This window comes from Oratosquilla oratoria, chromosome 3, assembly GCF_046742065.1.
Source record: "Oratosquilla oratoria isolate Oo_2021 chromosome 3, ASM4674206v1, whole genome shotgun sequence".
Lineage (NCBI taxonomy): Eukaryota > Metazoa > Arthropoda > Malacostraca > Stomatopoda > Squillidae > Oratosquilla > Oratosquilla oratoria.
In genome coordinates this window covers 52,165,811-52,183,276 of record NC_134779.1, presented here as the reverse complement: position 1 = coordinate 52,183,276, position 17,466 = coordinate 52,165,811, and the positions used below count along the sequence as shown (strand labels likewise).

At 40.7% G+C, this 17,466-nt stretch overlaps 1 protein-coding gene across 4 annotated transcripts in view; it reads left to right on the top strand.

Annotated features, from left to right (window-relative positions):
- Snx6 (sorting nexin 6) overlaps positions 1–15,044 on the top strand; it is a 30,302-nt gene extending 15,258 nt beyond the window's left edge. For 2 of the 4 annotated variants that reach the window (XR_012966076.1, XM_076180754.1), the window contains exons 9-11: positions 9,771–9,834; positions 12,281–12,366; positions 13,291–15,044. Coding sequence is in view for 3 of the 4 variants with exons in the window: in XM_076180754.1 (XP_076036869.1) it covers positions 9,771–9,834; positions 12,281–12,366; positions 13,291–13,344 (204 nt within the window). In the remaining variant the exon portion in view is untranslated. Of the gene's footprint in view, positions 1–3,211; positions 3,230–9,552; positions 9,571–9,770; positions 9,835–12,280; positions 12,367–13,290 lie in introns of all 4 variants that reach the window. The other 2 variants (XM_076180746.1, XM_076180735.1) reach the window with 2 other exon arrangements.
- The last annotated feature ends 2,422 nt before the right edge of the window (positions 15,045–17,466 follow it).

Here is a 17,466-nt window from a genome sequence, read left to right as displayed (position 1 = left end):
GAATCATTCAATCAATTGTTGATTGAAATTTCATTAAGTGGAAAACACTTAACCCCACAGTGGCTGGCAACAGTCCTTAGGACTTTGTATATCTTAATTTTAGGTGCAGTTTATCTGGAATGTATAACAAATAGATATTGTTTAGGCAGTGTGAACAGTGAAGGATTTGTGAGGGTGGCAATGTAATGCAAGATGAAATAAACAAAGGTACAGAGAGGCAGGGGTGGAAAGGGAGTTGAGAGGGGTTGATGAAAGAGTATTGGGATGGTTTGGACACATGGAAAGAATAAGTGAAGAAAGACTAGTAAAAAAGGTGTGGAAGGAGTGAACATGAGGGGGCGACCCAGGATAAGATGGATGGATGGGGTAAAAGGGGCATTGGGAAAGAAGGGAATGTCTGTTGAGGAAGGAGAAGAGAGGACAGAAGATATGGGTGAATGGAGAAAGGTTGTATACGGATGATGCTGTGATACATGAAGGGAGTGGGTTGGGGATGGGGGTTGAGGAAGTATGTATGAGAAATAAATTTATGCAGCCTGAAGGGATTTCTCCCCGTCTTCTCCTTTTCTGCATGAGGGGATGGAGAGGGGGGTCACCGAATTTATGAAGCGGTCTTGCTGTGGATGTGCTGTCTTGCAACACTGCTACTGACCCAGGGCAGTGGACAGGATGCAGGGATAACCTGTCATCCAGGAGGTGCCAAGATAAGAGGGAGGGTAGAGTGGAGTGGAGTATGTAGGGGATGGAATGGGTGGGAATGGTTTCTGTGCTTTTGTCTTTGGCTACCTCCCATGTAAGGGGGAAAAAAGCCTTTGGTATATGTATGTATGTGTGTACAGAGAGGCAGAAAGGAGAAATTAGAATGTGTTTGAGATGAAGTGTCTGGGAATGGTAGGGGTTACAATGTTGGATAGAGTAAGAAATGAGATGAAGAGAGTGGTGTGGAAAGGGAGCTGGCAGATAGGGCTGATGAAAGAGTGTTGGGATGGTATGGACACATGGAAAGAATTAGTGAAGGAACATTAGCAAAACAGGTGTGTAAGGCAGAGGTGGATGGAATGAACTTGAGGGGGTGCCCAAAGATGAGATGGATGGATAGGGTGAAAGGGGCTTTGAGAAAGAGGGGAATGCCTGTTGAGCAATGAAGGGAGAGGTCAAGGTTTAGGGGTGAGTGGAGAATGGCTGTGTATAGATGATATTTTGATGCAGCCCAATGGGATTCCTTCCCATCTTCTCTCCTTTTTATATCTGTTGAGCAAGGAAGGGGGATGGAGTGGAGTGGTTGTGTGTGGATGATATTTTGATGCAGCCTGAAAGGATTTCTCTTTGTTTTCTCTATTTTCTGCATGGGGTGATGGGGGTGGGGTGACCAGTAAATGAAGTGGCCTTGCTGTAGATGTGTTGTCTTGCTGCATTGGTTCTGACTCGGGTGGTGGGCAGGATTCTGATATGACTCTTCATCCACGAGGAGCCAAGATTAGAGGGAAACAGTGGTGGTGGATGGTGGAATGGCTGGGAATGTATGTGTGCCTTTGATTTGGCTACCCCCCTTGTAAGAGGGAAGAAACCCGTGGTATACAGATAGACAGTGTGTTTGGTTTTGAAGTTCTACTGCATGATCTCCTACCTGTCCCCAGTGAGATAATGCAACCTCTTTACCTCACCATGGTGGATCAATCCAGCTTGGTAAGGTTATGGATGGTATGAAAGACGGTAGTACCTTAGTTCTCAAATGTCTCACAAGTCTAACAAATTGGTTCTCAATCTTGATCCAATAGTTGACAAAAAATATCTGTTCTCAACCAGTCTGAATGGAACTGATGGGTGAAATTCACTGTTTTGTGAAAAAATGTCTCCATGATAAAGCCGTATCCAGCAGATCGGTGAATTTTTGTTGGTCCTCGGCCAAATCTACTCTGGAACAGTTTTCTAGAACAGATTGAGGTCAAGAACAGAGGTTCTATTGTATGTGTGAAGTGTTGAGCATGTTGGAGTAGCTGTGGCTGTAAATAGAATTTTAAACCAGTTCAGATTACCTGATTGTATTGAATTCCTAGCACTGAAATCTGACACTGGTACACTCAGCCACTGATGCCTGTCAGTGCAACAAGAGGGGGTGAAGTGAGAGTAGATTGAAAGTTGATCCATATATGTGAGTGTGAGGAGAAAGAGTGGAAGTTAGGGGTTTTGGAATTGTGGTTGATAGGAGAGTAGGAGCAGAGGTATTCAATGGGCATGCAGGAAAAGAGGCAGGAGAGTGGCTGTTAAATCATTCTTTGGTAAAAGCGAAAGTGAAAAAATAAGCACAGATGTGAAGTGAAATGTCAAAACTGACAGAATTAGAAGGGGTGATATAGTGACGAGGGAAACCAGGAGAATGAGACAGAAAATTGTTGAGGGAAAATGAGAAGTCGTTTAAAAAAATCACGAGAAGAATAAGAAAATAGTTTGGAAGTATGTGGAAGATGTATTTACCTAGTTGTAATATACGGGAGGGGAGCTATGCTCGTGGTGAGTAATACAAGAGGATGGGGGAAGAAGGGAAATAAGGATGATTAGAGAGATGAAAAAATAATTATTTTAATCATTTCCCAGAAGTGATACTTTTTACAGATTTCAGTCTAAATCCAGATTATGATATTTAGTTGGAAGTCATCATCGTGAATGGGTTTGTTGTCTCAAACTTCATTGATTAGAAACCCAGTAGCAGTAGACTTCATGTCCTCCCATAGATCTCTTTGGGGAGAAACTTTAGATTTGCCTTGTATTAATTTGTGGCTGCTTCTGTGGCACTAGTTCATAGTACAATAGTAGGTGGGGGGCAGTTACTGGTCCTCACCACTCCTTACTTGGTATGTAGTAAATGCATGTGGAATGTCTTATCCAGCACAGAAAAGAAAGTGGAAAAGATAGGATTAAATGGAGTGAAATTGTGAATGTATGATGAAGATATGACAGCCTAAAAGGGTGTTCTTAGGAACTCCATAAATGAGTGGTTGAGGAAGTGTGAGGTTGGGGGTACCAAGGTGCTGAAATGGGAGAGGTGATTGAGTGGGGTTTTATTTGTTTTTGTTGTGTGGATGGACTTTGAATTGGCCATTCTTCTTATAAGGTGGAAAAGAGCTTGTGTACATGTACAAGTATGTGTGTGTACACACACTTCTTGTTCATACAAAAAATTGTTTAACAGATGTTCAATTTCTAATTTCAGGGATGTTTTGTTCAGATGGTAAGTCAGTCTGGCAAAACTACTCAAAATTTTATGTAATGCATGTAAGAAAGTAGTGCTTGGTTTGAGTTCGTGGGAAGTGTGTGGTTAATTGCTTTAGTGATGATCCTGCTAACTGTCTGATTTGTGATCGGTCTGTTATATATTATCTGCTCGTAATAATAATAATGACGATAATTGTTACCTCAAGTTTCATGGACTGGAAACCCACAGCCCAGCAGTAACAAGTAAATCTTGGCACCCATTTCTGTTGTAAGAAATGGAAAGAACATTGCTCAGTAATGTTTTATTAGTATGGTTCTGTTTTGAGTGTCGCTGGTTGATAGGATGAAGAAGATGGAAGTATTTGTTGATGGTCAGCACTCCTTGTGTGAAAAAAAGGGGTAAACAAAATCTCCTTGTGAGAAAATGGGTGGTTGGGGTGGGGGACAGCCACTGTTGATAAACATCTTGGTCTTGACATTGAGACAGTGTACCATCCTCTCAGGGTTGCACCTCCAAATATGAGGATGTTTGTGGCAATTTGAAGAGTAAGTGGCAGGGAGGTGGCTGGAAATTAACCAAATCGTGTAGTTATAATCTAGATGGCATTTCGTAAGATTAAGAATATATATTTAATGATTGGCAGAGAACTATGGTAAAGTGTGTATGAGATTGCAAGGTGTTGGATTGGCTTTTTCTGTGTCATAAGGCATCAGGCAAACCTGACAGTACAAACGTGTATGTGTTTATATATAAAGCCTTATGACTAGCACCCATTTGACCCTACGTTGAATGATATATTAAAAAAAAAGTGAATGTTCTTCCTGCTTGTATCTATGTGAATGTATGCAGGAAAGAAAAAAGAAACAACAAAAAAGATAGACAAATGCAGGGATCAACCTAAACTCTTTTACAGATATGCAAATGATAAATTAAAAGACAAACATGAAATAGGAGCTTGAGCTGGAAAGATGTGATAAGTGGCATCCCACAGGGTTCTGTATTGGCTCCTTTAATGCTTGCTATATATATAAATGATATGGATGAAAGAGTGAAATGTAACATGAATTTCTTTGCTGATGATGCCAAAATGGTTAAGAGAATAAGCACAGAAGAAGACTGCAGATTGCTACAAGAAGACCTACACAAAATATGGAAATGGAGTCAGAAGTATGAAGTGAACTTTAACAGTACAGTGGAATTTGGAAAAAGCAAAAGTAGGATATCGGGTCAATATAAAATTGGTACCAAGGAAGTCGAAAAAGTCGACTCTGAAAGGGACCTTGGAGTATCTTAAGTGACTTGACACCTGATAAACATGTCAACAAACTAGTTGGAGAGACTTTTAACTTGTTAAGATCAATGAAAGTGGCCTTCGACCACATGGATGAAGAAATGGTAAAGAAAATATTAATTACGCTGATAAGACCTAAATTGGAATATGCTGTAACACTATATACACCTAGTAAAATATATATATATATGTATATATAGAAAGAATTCAAAGAGCAACAAAAATGGCACCTACACTCTCAAATTTGACATATGAACAAAGATTGGATAAATTACATCTATCAACACTGGAACAGAGAAGAGAAAGAGGCAATTTGCTGACTATTTACAGAATTATGAAAGGGATGGAAGTTCTTGATAGAGGATGACTTGTTAAAATGGGGCAGAAGAGAAACAAGAGGACATGAGAAGAAGCTAAAGAAGGACAGTTACAGAAATGAATTGTAAAAGAATAGCTTCTCACATAGAGTGATTGATGTCTAGAACAAACTAAACGGGGAAACAGTGAGTGCCAAAACTACAAGATTTTAAGAACAGACTAGATGCAGAGAGATACATAACTCTCGTCCATGAGGTAGCCAAAAAACAAAGGTATAAAATCCACTCCCACCCATTCCATCCCCACATACTCCACTCCTGTCCACCTCCCCTCCCTCCCCCTTATCTTGACTCCTGCATGGGCTCCTAATCTCAGTGAGACACACCACAACACCCTTCAAATCATACAAAACAAAGCCCTAAAAACAATTACAGGCTGCACAAATACATCACCTACAGACCATTTACACCATGAAACAAAAGTCCTCAAAGTCAAGGACCACCTCGACATGAGAGGCACACAAACACTTGCTGCAGCCACCACAAACACATCACACCCGCTACACTACATAGCAGAACACCCACACACACCAAGAAACATTAAAACTACACCCAAAGACCTTTATTACGCACAGATACTCTCTTCTCTTCCTCCACAACCACCAAATACCAGCCTCCGGAAACATATTCATAATCATATCACTCACCGCTCCATTAACACACTGAAAGACAACACACTGCTGCATGCCAGACCCCCTGATATCCACCCTTCTGAATCCTCTCTCCCACGAAAGGACAGAGTCCACTTGGCCAGACTGCGATGCGGTCACCACCCAGCACTTCTAAGCTACCAGAAGAGGCTGGACGACCGTGTTGTGAACAGCTGCCCAGGATGTAACACTTCACCCCATACCATACAACACATAATGGAAGACTGCATTATACACAATCATGCACGCAAACAACACAACATACACTCTATAAAGGATTTGTGGGAAAACCCAGTTTCGGCTGTGGCCTTCCTTGGGGAGACGGGACTGCTCGGACAGACAGTCTAGGGAACGACAACAACAACAACAACTCTCGTCCTGGCTATCATTAACCTCTTCGATATGAGTCAAATATTCGCGTGCACATCAGGTTGCCTGATATATGATGATGCATCACAAAATATAAAGTTACTGCTGTCATACTTGTTCTATTTCATCCTGAAGAAAAATAATGCCACAGAAAATGTGATTAGATTGAGCCAGTTCACAAAATATGGAGGTCAGCAACAACTACAAAATAAATATAATCAAGAAATCGACACTGGCATCCTTGTATACCCCACTCATGGCTCGTGACATGTTCATAGGTGTCATCATATTCAAGAGGTTAATCAGAAGATTAAGGTCTTCAATTATATTTTGTTGCTGATAATTATCGGCAACAAAATATAATTGAATACCTTATTTGACTTATTTGAAATAATAGTGGCCCCATAGGTAGCAGCACTGATTATAATCAGTGCTGCTACCCATGGGGACACTATTATGTCAAATAAATTGAGTGAGAAGTGGTAAATAGATTTAAGGTGGGATAGCAAAAGTTAAATGATCAGCATTCCTTTGCAGAGATTGGTTAGCAATCATTAAAGAATGCTGCATGAATCTGGTGTATAGGGGTTTCCAACTGGTGGGTAATGTCCCTGTAGGGGGTTGCAGAACGTTGACTTGGGGTCACAAAACCCTGCTTAAATCAGCCTGGTAATTTTATAGCTTATCGTGATTTTCATGCTTTTGTATTAGTCTTATTCTTTGTTTCAGTGCAAAAATGGGCTTAAATCATTCATATTTGTTCACAAAATTAAAAGTGGAAAACAAAGGCTGATAGCAGGGGTTTGTATGGGTTTTGAGATTATGGGAAAGGGGTTGCAAGTTCAAAAGGTGTCAAGAATTACTGCCATACAGGGTTTATCCCCTGAGTATCATGCTCTTTACCGACTATTAACATATTAACTATGGGAGGATTACCTCAGCTGAATAGAATCACCTGACAACAGCCAGAGTAGAATTTATAAAGTGCCCTTCTGTTATGAATGGGTAAGACTAATGCCAAGCAATTTTCCAACGCTGTGGGGCGCAGAAAAAATTTAGTCTTGATTAAACGAGAACCTGTTTTATACCAAGTATGCCCATTGGCTGAATAAAATTCCATTGCATTAACCAAAATAGCCTAGAGTAGCTGAAGGGATTCAGATCACTTTAGTTATGACTTTTTACCCCCTTCACAAGAGAGGTAGCCAAAAAACAAAGGTATAAAATCCACTCCCACCCATTCCATCCCCACATACTCCACTCCTGTCCACCTCCCCTCCCTCCCCCTTATCTTGACTTTTGCTGGATGGGTCATCCCTGTAGCTCCTCCACTTCCCTGGCCCAGAAGCAGTGTAGCAAGACACAGCACATCCACGGCAAGGCTGCTTCATTTAATCGGTGACCCCCACCTCTCCATCCCCTCATGCAGAAAAGAGAAGACTAAGAGAAATCCCTTCAGGCTGCATCAAAGTATCATTCATACATACTCCCTCACCCCCATCCCTCACCCACTCCCTTCCATGCATCATAGCATCATCCATACACAACAAATCTCCACTCACCCGTATCTTCTGTCTTCTCCTTTCCTTCCTCAACAGATATTCCCTATTTTTCCAATGCCCCTTTCACCCCATCCATCCATCTCATCCTTAGTCACCCCACCTTTTACTAATCTTTCTTCACTCATTCTTTCCATGTGTCCAAACATCCCAATACTCTTTCATGAACCATATCTCTCAACTCCCTTTCCACCCCCACTCTCCTCCGCACCTCCTTGTTTCTCACTTTATCCACCCTAGTAACCCCTACCATGCTTCTCAGGCATTTCATTTTGAACACATTCAAAATCCTCCTCCCAAAAAACATCCTTACCTTTTTCTAGAGCTTTTTCAAATATCTGACTTACCACAAAAATCTGATTCACGCAACCCCTAAACTCACATTATTCCTCACCAATTACTTTCTCTGTTCCTCTCCTAATCCTCTCAATCAAAACCCTCCCATAAGCCTTCCCAACTACACTCAACAAACTGATCCTTCTGAAACTACTACACTCACACTTTTCCCCCTTTCCCTTGTAAAGTGGAACTATACATGCACTCCTCCAGTCCTCGGGCACTCAACAATTTCACCAGCCAGTCCACCCAGTCCACCATCACTGTAGCTCCCTTTTTTAGACACTCCACATGACACCCATCTAACCCAGGTACCTTAACTTCTCTCATCATTTTAATAACTTCTTTCACCTCATCTTTTCTTATTTCTCCTCCATTTTCCTCATTCATCACTGTCATTTTCTTAGCACTTCCCACTGCAACTATATTTCCCTCCCTATCCTCCTCCACATTCAGGAACTCCCTAAAACAATCTGCCCATCTTCCTCTTACTGCCGTCTCTTCCATTATCATCTCTCCCTCTGAACCTTTTACCTTTTCTTCTGTACTTGATTCACCTCCCCATCCTCTTTTAATATCCTTTCAAAACCTCTTTTTATTACTTTCAAAATGTTCTGACGTACTCTTACCCCATTTCACATCTGCTCTCCTCCTTGCCTCATTTATTGTATGCATTATTTCTCTTCTCTTAACCAGTTTGTGAATGGTTGCTTCTCTTCTATAATCTTCTTTGCTTCATCATTCCACCACTCACTACCCTTCATTGTATTTCCTCTCCATCCCCCTTGTCCCACACACCAACTTCTATATAAAAACACACTTGGATCATAAAGCAGGCTGTCCTTCATAGACTACCAAATTCTATATTTCATCTAAGTTAATGAAAAAATCAACCCCAGAGAGAAATCACTTCCAAGACAAACTAGAATTTCTCTGGTGCACTGATATTTAAGTTATCACTCAACACTAAATTTGTACACACACAGAATGAACTTGGCTACAAACCGCAGTTGGCCTAGATACAAACACCTTACAGAAGACACAGAGCACTTTATATGACACTCGTATAACCATTCTTTCTGGACAACAATGCAAAATCTTTTCACCATATGACTTATGGGATGAAACTGTGGCTGTGACCGGTTTTTTTAAGATTGACATCCCCTGCACGTGAGAATTTTAGTAATGGATTGATTGATAACTAATGATTCTCGTTTATCTGAGGTAGACAATGGTTGCATGAAGTGAATGGTAAAGGATCAAGGTTCTTGTATAAAAGAATTGTTTCATGTGACTCATCTTTCCTTTTATTAGCAATAATACAGTAGGTTGCAGAAGGTGGACGGCAAATAACTTTACAGATTATCGTTTGGAATTGAAAGGAAGGCTTGTTTGTTAACACCACTTCTCCAAAGTAAATGTTACTTTCTTTAGATTTTGGACTTTGATGTTGGGACATGATTTTTCTCTCGAATTATCTTGACCTGTTGATGTGATTGTAAATGATTCTTGGGAAATGTGGAAGTTATCCAAATGTGATGGAAGTAACTTATATTCTTGCTGCTCCAGCTTTTACTGCTTCAAAATATGCTTGATTTATAATATAGTTTAATCAGAGGTATCTCAAATGGGAATTAGTAGTACAGTGCATAGGTTGGATTTGTGTAACTGTTGCTGATTTGTTGCTGGATCTTTAAAAGAATTATTTTTAATAACTAACACAGCCTTGTCCTTGTCTCTCCCTTGCTTATTGCAGCCAGTGGAAGTTGCTGATGTAAGTACATATCAGTTATTATGGCCTGCAGTAGCTTAAGGTTTTGGGACTAGATTTACATAGTTTATGTGTAATGCTTTTCTTGCTTGTGATTGCAACTTTATTATCTTTCAATGCTTGCTATTCATTACAATAGATTTGTGTTGATATACCTAAGGAATATTTTTCTTTGGTTCTCATTTAATTTGTGCTTCTTACAGGCAGAATTAGCACAACAAAATGCTTGTGAGAAGTTTGAGCAGATGTCAGAGAAAGCAAAGGAAGGTAAGGGCTTTATCTTGCATGTTGTCGCCCCCTCCCCCTCTTCCTCCGTCTTGTCTTTAATAAAAAATAAATAAAGAAATAACATACATATACCAAGGCTTTTTTCCCCTTACAAGGGAGGTAGCCAAAATGGAAAAGGCATACAATTATTCCCACCCATTCCATCCCTGAATACACTCCACACCCCTCCACCCTCCCTCTTATCTTAGCACCTCCTGGATGACGGGTCATCCCTGCACCTTGTCCACTGCCCTGGGTCAGAAGCAGTGTCACAAGACACAGCACATCCAATAGCTTGTTCCCTCTTATAAGGGAGGTAGCCACCCATTCCACTCCCATCTGCTGCCCTTTCCTCCCTCTCATCTTAACTTCTCATGGATGAATGGTCATCCCTGTTTCCTGCCCACTAGCTTGGGTCAGAAGCAATCCAGCAAGACTTAGTGCATCCACAGCAAGGCTGTTTAACTTAGTCATCACCCCCCTCTATCTGCTCATGCAAAAAATAGTGAAGATGGAGAGAAATAAATAAATAAATCTTCCCTGGACTTGTACTTGATATGCATATGACCTTAAGTGAAGGGTGATAAGATTGAATGGGCTTGAGAATGATTGCAGACATGGGGATTTCATCAGACGAGCAGTTTGCTCTTCTAAATCTCTCTTGCAGGAGATGCAGGGCTCCTAGGTAACTGGCATTGACCACCCTGTGTTCTTGGGCTGTTGCTTTGAAACTTGTTTTGGAGAAGTGTTTGTTACACTGCTGTTTTGGCAATTGGAAAATTTCCGGAAGTCCCTAAATTGCTCCCAGCTGCTTTATGGGTGGTGATTTAATTTTTTTAATGGTTTTTATTGTACTCTACATTTGTTTTTAATCTTCCTGCCATTAGTTTCTGTTTTTCCCAGTTTTCTGTCTTTTTGTTGTTGTGATATCTTTGTTAAGGTGTGTTGTTGCGTGATTAAGTGCTGCTCAGTAGCATGCAGCTGATACTTCAGGGTCTATATGGGGTGCTCCTATGGACCAGAGCCATAGATCATTTTGCCAGTGATAGAGGAAGTCTCTACTCACAGAGAAATGCAGCTGCTGTATTATATTGTGACTGTCCCTCCGTTAATGCTGTTCCTCCATTCTTAATACTGCCCTATACCACTTCTCTGAATATACATATCCATTTTCATTGAACCCTGCATTAGGGGAGAAAGAATACTGCCACAGTGTTCCCACTTGAGTTGTAAAAGATAACAAACATGATAGGGATAGGACTAGGCATTCTACTCTCTGTAGCCCCAAAGGGGACATTCCTAAAAAAAAAAAAAAAAAAAAAAAAAGTATATATATATATATTAAAAAAAATGAATATACAGAAGTGGTACAGGACAGTATCAAGAGTAGGGGACAGCATAACAGAGGGACAGTCACAGTATAATAAAGTATCATCATTTCTCTGTGAATAGATTTCCTCTATCCAGACAAAATGATGTGTGGCTCTGGTCCATGGTGGGGTGCCCCATATAGACCCTAAAGTATCAGCTGCATGCTACTGAGCAGCATTTCACCCCACAATAACATGCAGCCAATACCCCAGACAGGGTATCAACAAAATACAGACCACAGTTCAATATTTCTCCAGGATACTCTTTGGGATGGTTGCCACGAAATGAAGCATACATACATATATCAAAGGCTTTTTCCCCTTTTCATGGTGGGGGGGGTAGCCAAAAAGAAAAAGGCATAGAAACCATTCCCACCCATTCCACTCCCCTCCCTCCCTCTCATCTTGGCACCTCCTGGATGACGGGTCATCCCTGCATCCTGTCCACTGACCTGGGTCAGAAGCAGTGTTGCAAGACACAGCACATCCACAGCAAGGCCACTTCATAAATTCAGTGACCCCCCTCTCCGTCCCCTTCATGCAGAAAAGGAGAAGACAGGGAGAAATCCCTTTGGGCTGTGTCAAATTTTTTCTCATACATACTTCCTCACCCCGCATCCCCCACCCACTCCCCCTCATGCATCACAACATCATCCATACACAACCCTTCTCCATTCACCCCATAATGAAGCAGTGGAGGTAAACCAGCTTTGGCTGAAGGGCCCTGCTGTGAAGGTGCTGTCTCTTGCTGCATTGCTTCTGACCCAGTTAATGGGTGTGGGGCAGAAATGGCCCTTTATCAACAGAGAGCTAAGATAAAAGGGAAAACAAATAGGTGTGGGATGGGTGAAGGGTGAGTGCATGACTTGGCTGCTTACCTCCCTTATAAAGGGGGAAAGAGGCCTTTTGGTAAATAGACTTTTAGGCCAACCAGAGGCTTTTGTTGGTCATTGTGGGGCTGTAGGTCTGCAAGAGAGAAGTCAGCAATTGACTCTTTAGTCAACAGCAGTAGGCAAAGAACTGGTTGTAAAGTATCACCATTGTGAACCATAATAAGATTCTTTGTATATTTTCAGAACTCACGGACTTCAAGATGCGACGCGTTGCAGCTTTCAAGAAGAACCTAGTTGAACTAGCAGAATTGGAGTTAAAACATGCAAAGGTCAGCATTTGCCATTCATTCATTGTGTTCATAAGTGCAAGTTTCAAATTTGCATTTCTGTAATGATTTAATTCTCTGGTTATCAGGCTAATGAGTTAATGTTACATGTCATATATCGTATGTCCAATAATGTGTCCTATGCGTGAAAGGGAGTGCATGGGGGGGTGAGGGAGCATGTGTGAAAAATAATTTGACGCACCATGAAGGGATTTCTCCCCATCTTCTCTTTTTCTGCATAAGGGGACAGGGAGGGAGGGGTTGCCAATTAAATGAAGTGGTCTTACTGTGGATGTGTTGTGCCTTGTGACACTGCTTCTGACTAAGGGCAGTGGGTGAGATGCATGGATGACCTGTCATCCAGGAGGAGCCAAGATGAGAGGGAGGGAGGGGGTGGATGGGAGTGGAGTATGTTGGGGATGGAATGGGTGGGAGTGGATTTTATCCCTTTGTTTTATGGTCTCCCTTGTACATATATACATACATACATATACCAAAGGCTATATTTTTTCCCTTATAAGGGAGGTAGCCAAAAAACAAAGGCATAAAAATCACTCCCACCCATTCCAACCCTATCACACTTCACTCCCCTCCACCCTCTTATCTTGGCACTTCCTGGATGATGGGTCATCCCTGCATCTTGTCCACTGCCCTGGGTCAGAAGTATTGTTGCAAGACACAGCACATCCACAGCAAGGCCGCTTCATAAATTCAGCGACCCCTCCTTTCCGTCCCCCCATGTATTACATATACAGTACATATTTGGGGGTGATTTGGTTCAGCCACCCTCCATATAAAGGTATAAGGAGAAAAATGTCTGATACATACATGTACTTGGGGTTTACCTATTTCACATTAATATTTTCAGTATGATGTAAGTATTTCTATTTGAAAGTGAATATACCATGGTTTTTTTTTACATTGTAGGCTCAGGTGCAGTTACAGAAGAATTGTTTACAATCCCTTGAAGAAGAATGCTAAATATATGGCCCAACCTAGACAATTATGCCCTGGAAACTTCACAACAAAATTACACAGAAACATGAGAATGATAATGGCTGCATCTTATCATAAAGAACAGCAAGATGTGAAGAATAGAATATTAGCCATATTATGTCTTTTCTTTCCAAGTTTCTTCTTAATTGCAGGCAATGGAAGGTTGTTGTATAATGCTTATATATTGCAAAGAATGTCACTCAGAAAGAGAAGTGATCAGAAAGTTTACCATTTTTACAAGACCATGTAAACTAGAATTATAATGGAAATACTCTTCGCTCAAGTTCGGGTTGACCCAGTTTGTGGAAAGAAATCCCAGTAGTTTGCCACTGGGAACGTAGTAACTTGGAAGAGTCGGAGGCCTTGTGAGACTTGGCCATTTTTCACATGACCAAGACAAAGATTTATTTATGTAACCTTGCACATTAGTATTGTTCTTCATCATATATTTGAATTTGTTCCTGACATAATTTTCTGTCTTTTTATATTTGTATATATTGGTTAAGTTGAATTCAATCACATCGTCATTGCAAAATTAAAATTAAAAATCACTTGATTGTATTAGACATTTTCAGTTAACTCAAGTACAGGTCCAAGAAAATATTGAGAAGAACATAGATGTAGGAATAAAAGTGCTTTGAAATGGTGAGGTACAGGAACAGTTTGATAATGTCTTGGAGAAATTGTTAGGCACCAACTGGATGCTGGCCCTTGTTAGTTTCTTTCCACTAAAAGAGGAACTAGTATAGCTTTGCATTTTCCTTTGTGAACATATTGTTACTCCTTTTAGGGTCTTGATGTGTATAAATTCGTTTTTACAGATTTTTCATAGCTTCTGCCATTATGCTTTCTACATTTTTGTGATTTTCTGATATTTTCTTGGATCTTAAGATTTTTTTTTCTTTTAATGTATGTTTGCCACCAGTGTTTATGATTGAAGTGTTCTTGAAGTGTGGTTGAATTATCCTACAAGTATTTTCAGTTGGAGAGAGGGTGGGGGGGGGATTAGAACAGATAGAGAAGATATATGATTGCATTTTCACCATTGTATAAAATGGAGTTGATAATTGCAAGACTACCAAAAATTAACACTTGTTACGTAGTTCTATATTTTCTGTATTATTTATTAATTAATGTAATAGAAATGATTTGTTATAAAAGTTTGAATACATTTGGTTGTACTTTTTGTCATGACCATCATTCAAGCCTTATATTGCCATAGTGTTCATTGAACTCTGTTGGAAATGATCAACTTCTTTGATTACTCCTATTAGCAGGCTGAAACTATTATTACCTGATATTTGATAATGCCCCAAGCTGATAATTGATAGGAACTCCAAGTTGTATTATAAAATTCATGAAAAAGTTGTCTTCAGAATTGTTGTGAATACAGTGCAAAACTTTATCTGTATACTAAGAAATATGTTCTTGTTTGTATATTCTTTTATAGGTGGGTACAACCATTTACATCCCATCCTGCTGGAAGTGTGCAAGAGATGGTAAATTAAGGTCATGAGTGCATTATAATACAGCTTGCTTGTGGTTATGTTGTCCATTGAGTATAATGTGAAGATATTCTATATCTGAATGAGTACTCTTGAGTGAATAGGGACTTTTATATGACTTTACTATCTGTGATGCGCAGACCTATGAACTACCCAAAATATAACCGTTATATTATAAAAGATTTTCATTTACCAAATTTTCAACGAGTTTTGTATTTATATAAGTAAGGCCATTTGAAGCATGCCTTGGCTGGCTGCCATATAAGGAGGGAGCCTTTTGGTATATATACATACATATATAAAGGGCCTTTTCCCCCTCACAAGGGAGGTAGCCAAAGTCAAAGACATAAATCCACTCCCATCCATTTCATCCCCACATATTCCACTCCCATTCACCACCCCTCCCTCCCTCTTTTCTTGGCTCCTCCTGGATGACTGGTCATCCCTGCATCTAACCCACTGCCCTTGGTCAGAAGCAATACAGCAAGACACAGCACATCCACAGCAAAGCTGCTTCATTTAAATGGCAACCCCTCTCTTCTCTGGCTTCTCGTGCAGAAAAAGAGAAGACGGGGTGAAATCCCTTTGGGCTGCATCAAAATATCATTCACACATATTCCCAGTGGCCCCCATCCATCCCCCACCCACTCCCATGCATCAAAGCATCATCCATACACAACCATTCTCTGCTTACCCCTATCTTTTGTCTTCTCTCTTCCTTCCTCAACAGACATGCCTCTCCCCATGCCCCTTTTACCCCATTCATCCATCTCATATCCTTGGTTGCCTCCTCATGTTCACTTCATCCACCTCTGCCTTCCACACTCATTCTTTCCATGTCAAAACCATCCCAATACTCTTTCATCGACCCAATCTCCCAACTTGTTTTCTACCCCCATTCTCACTTCTCTATCCAGTCTAGTAACCCCTACCATACTTCTCTAGACATTTCATATTGAATACATTTAAAAAACTCGTCCTCTCTTATGTTCCATGTTTCTGCCCCATACAGTGCTGTTGGTACAATCACCCCTTAATACAATCTTAGCATCCATTCCTGAATGTCTCTTTTTCATTACACTTTAATCCCCCAAAGCATTTACTTGTTTCTCTCAGTCTACATTTCACCACTCCTCCCTTTCCTGTCGCATTCACCCCCAAGTATTTAAGGCTGCCCACTCCCTCCAGCTTCTCTCCCATAATACTCGCTTCCAGTATGCTGCCATCCTCTCCCCTTTTACATCTCATCACCTCAGTTTTACCCACATTTATCTTTAACTTCCTTCTTTCACACACCTTCCCAAACATCATCAATAACTTCCTTAACCCCTCCCCTGATCCTGCCACAGGCGCAGTGTTGTCAGCAGACAACTGGCTTATCTCTCAATCTTTTCCATTTCCTTTAACCATCTCTCATCCCCGCCCCATTACCCTTGCATCACCCCATCCACATATAAATTGAACAGCCATGGCAACATGGTACTTCCCTGATGAAGTTCCACCTTTACCTCAAACCACTCCATTTCTAATTCTAACACAGGCTCTACTATTCTCATAAAAGCTCTTGAGTGCTTTTAACAGCTTTCCTACTACCCCATATATCTGCAAAACCTCCCACAGTAACTTTCTACCCTGTCATAAGCCTTTTCCAAATTCATAAAGGCTAAAAAATCATCCTTACCTTTTCCTATAGTTTTCTCACATGTCTTACCACAAAAATCTAACCTATACCCCTACCTCTCCTAAACCCACACTGCTCCACACCAATTACTCTCTGCCTTCCTCCTAATCCTTTCAATCAAGACCCTCCCATAAGCCATCCCAACTACATTTAACAAACTGATCCCTCTTAAACTACTACACTCACACTTGTCCCCTTTTCCCTTGTAAAGTGGAATTATACAGGCACTCTTCCAGCACCCTACCCTCTCTTAAACATTAAACAACCTCACCAGCCAGTCCACCATCATTGTACACCTCCTTTTTTACACATTCTGTATATATAATATTTATTGCTGTAGGTTTCATTAACTGGAAACCAGCAGTCCTATAGTGGCTGGCAATGGTTCTGAAGCTCTGCAACAGATGTGTCTGAGGAAACAAGGGATTGTTTATTTATCCAATTGCTATAAACAGGAAAGAAGTAGCACTTGTAGAGTCCCCTATCAATTGTTTTTAATCAATCATACCTAGCCTCATGTTAATTGTATCTGTTTGGGATTTTGTCATTATCTAAAATTAGTAGTAGGGAGAAGTTACCATATATCAATGTTACATATGTGGTACAGTGGCACTGGACGAGAGGGTGGTGCTGGTTGCTTTAAAAACAGATGGGAAGGTAGACTGGCCTGCTGTGAAGACTGTCTCAGTGCCTAGTTTCACCAAGGGAAAGAAATTTTGGATTGTAATATGTGTTCCACTGGTGTCGCACCATTTCTGTATCATCAGCTAAAAGTAGGAGAATGGCATATACCAGTGGTCAGCTGTGTGTGTGAAAAGGTGCAAAAATAAAGATGAAGATGACAGATTATCTCAGGGCTCAGTCTGGAGAAAGTACCAGCATTTCAAAGGTGCACCACTTGATGAAGGCAAGAGGATTGGC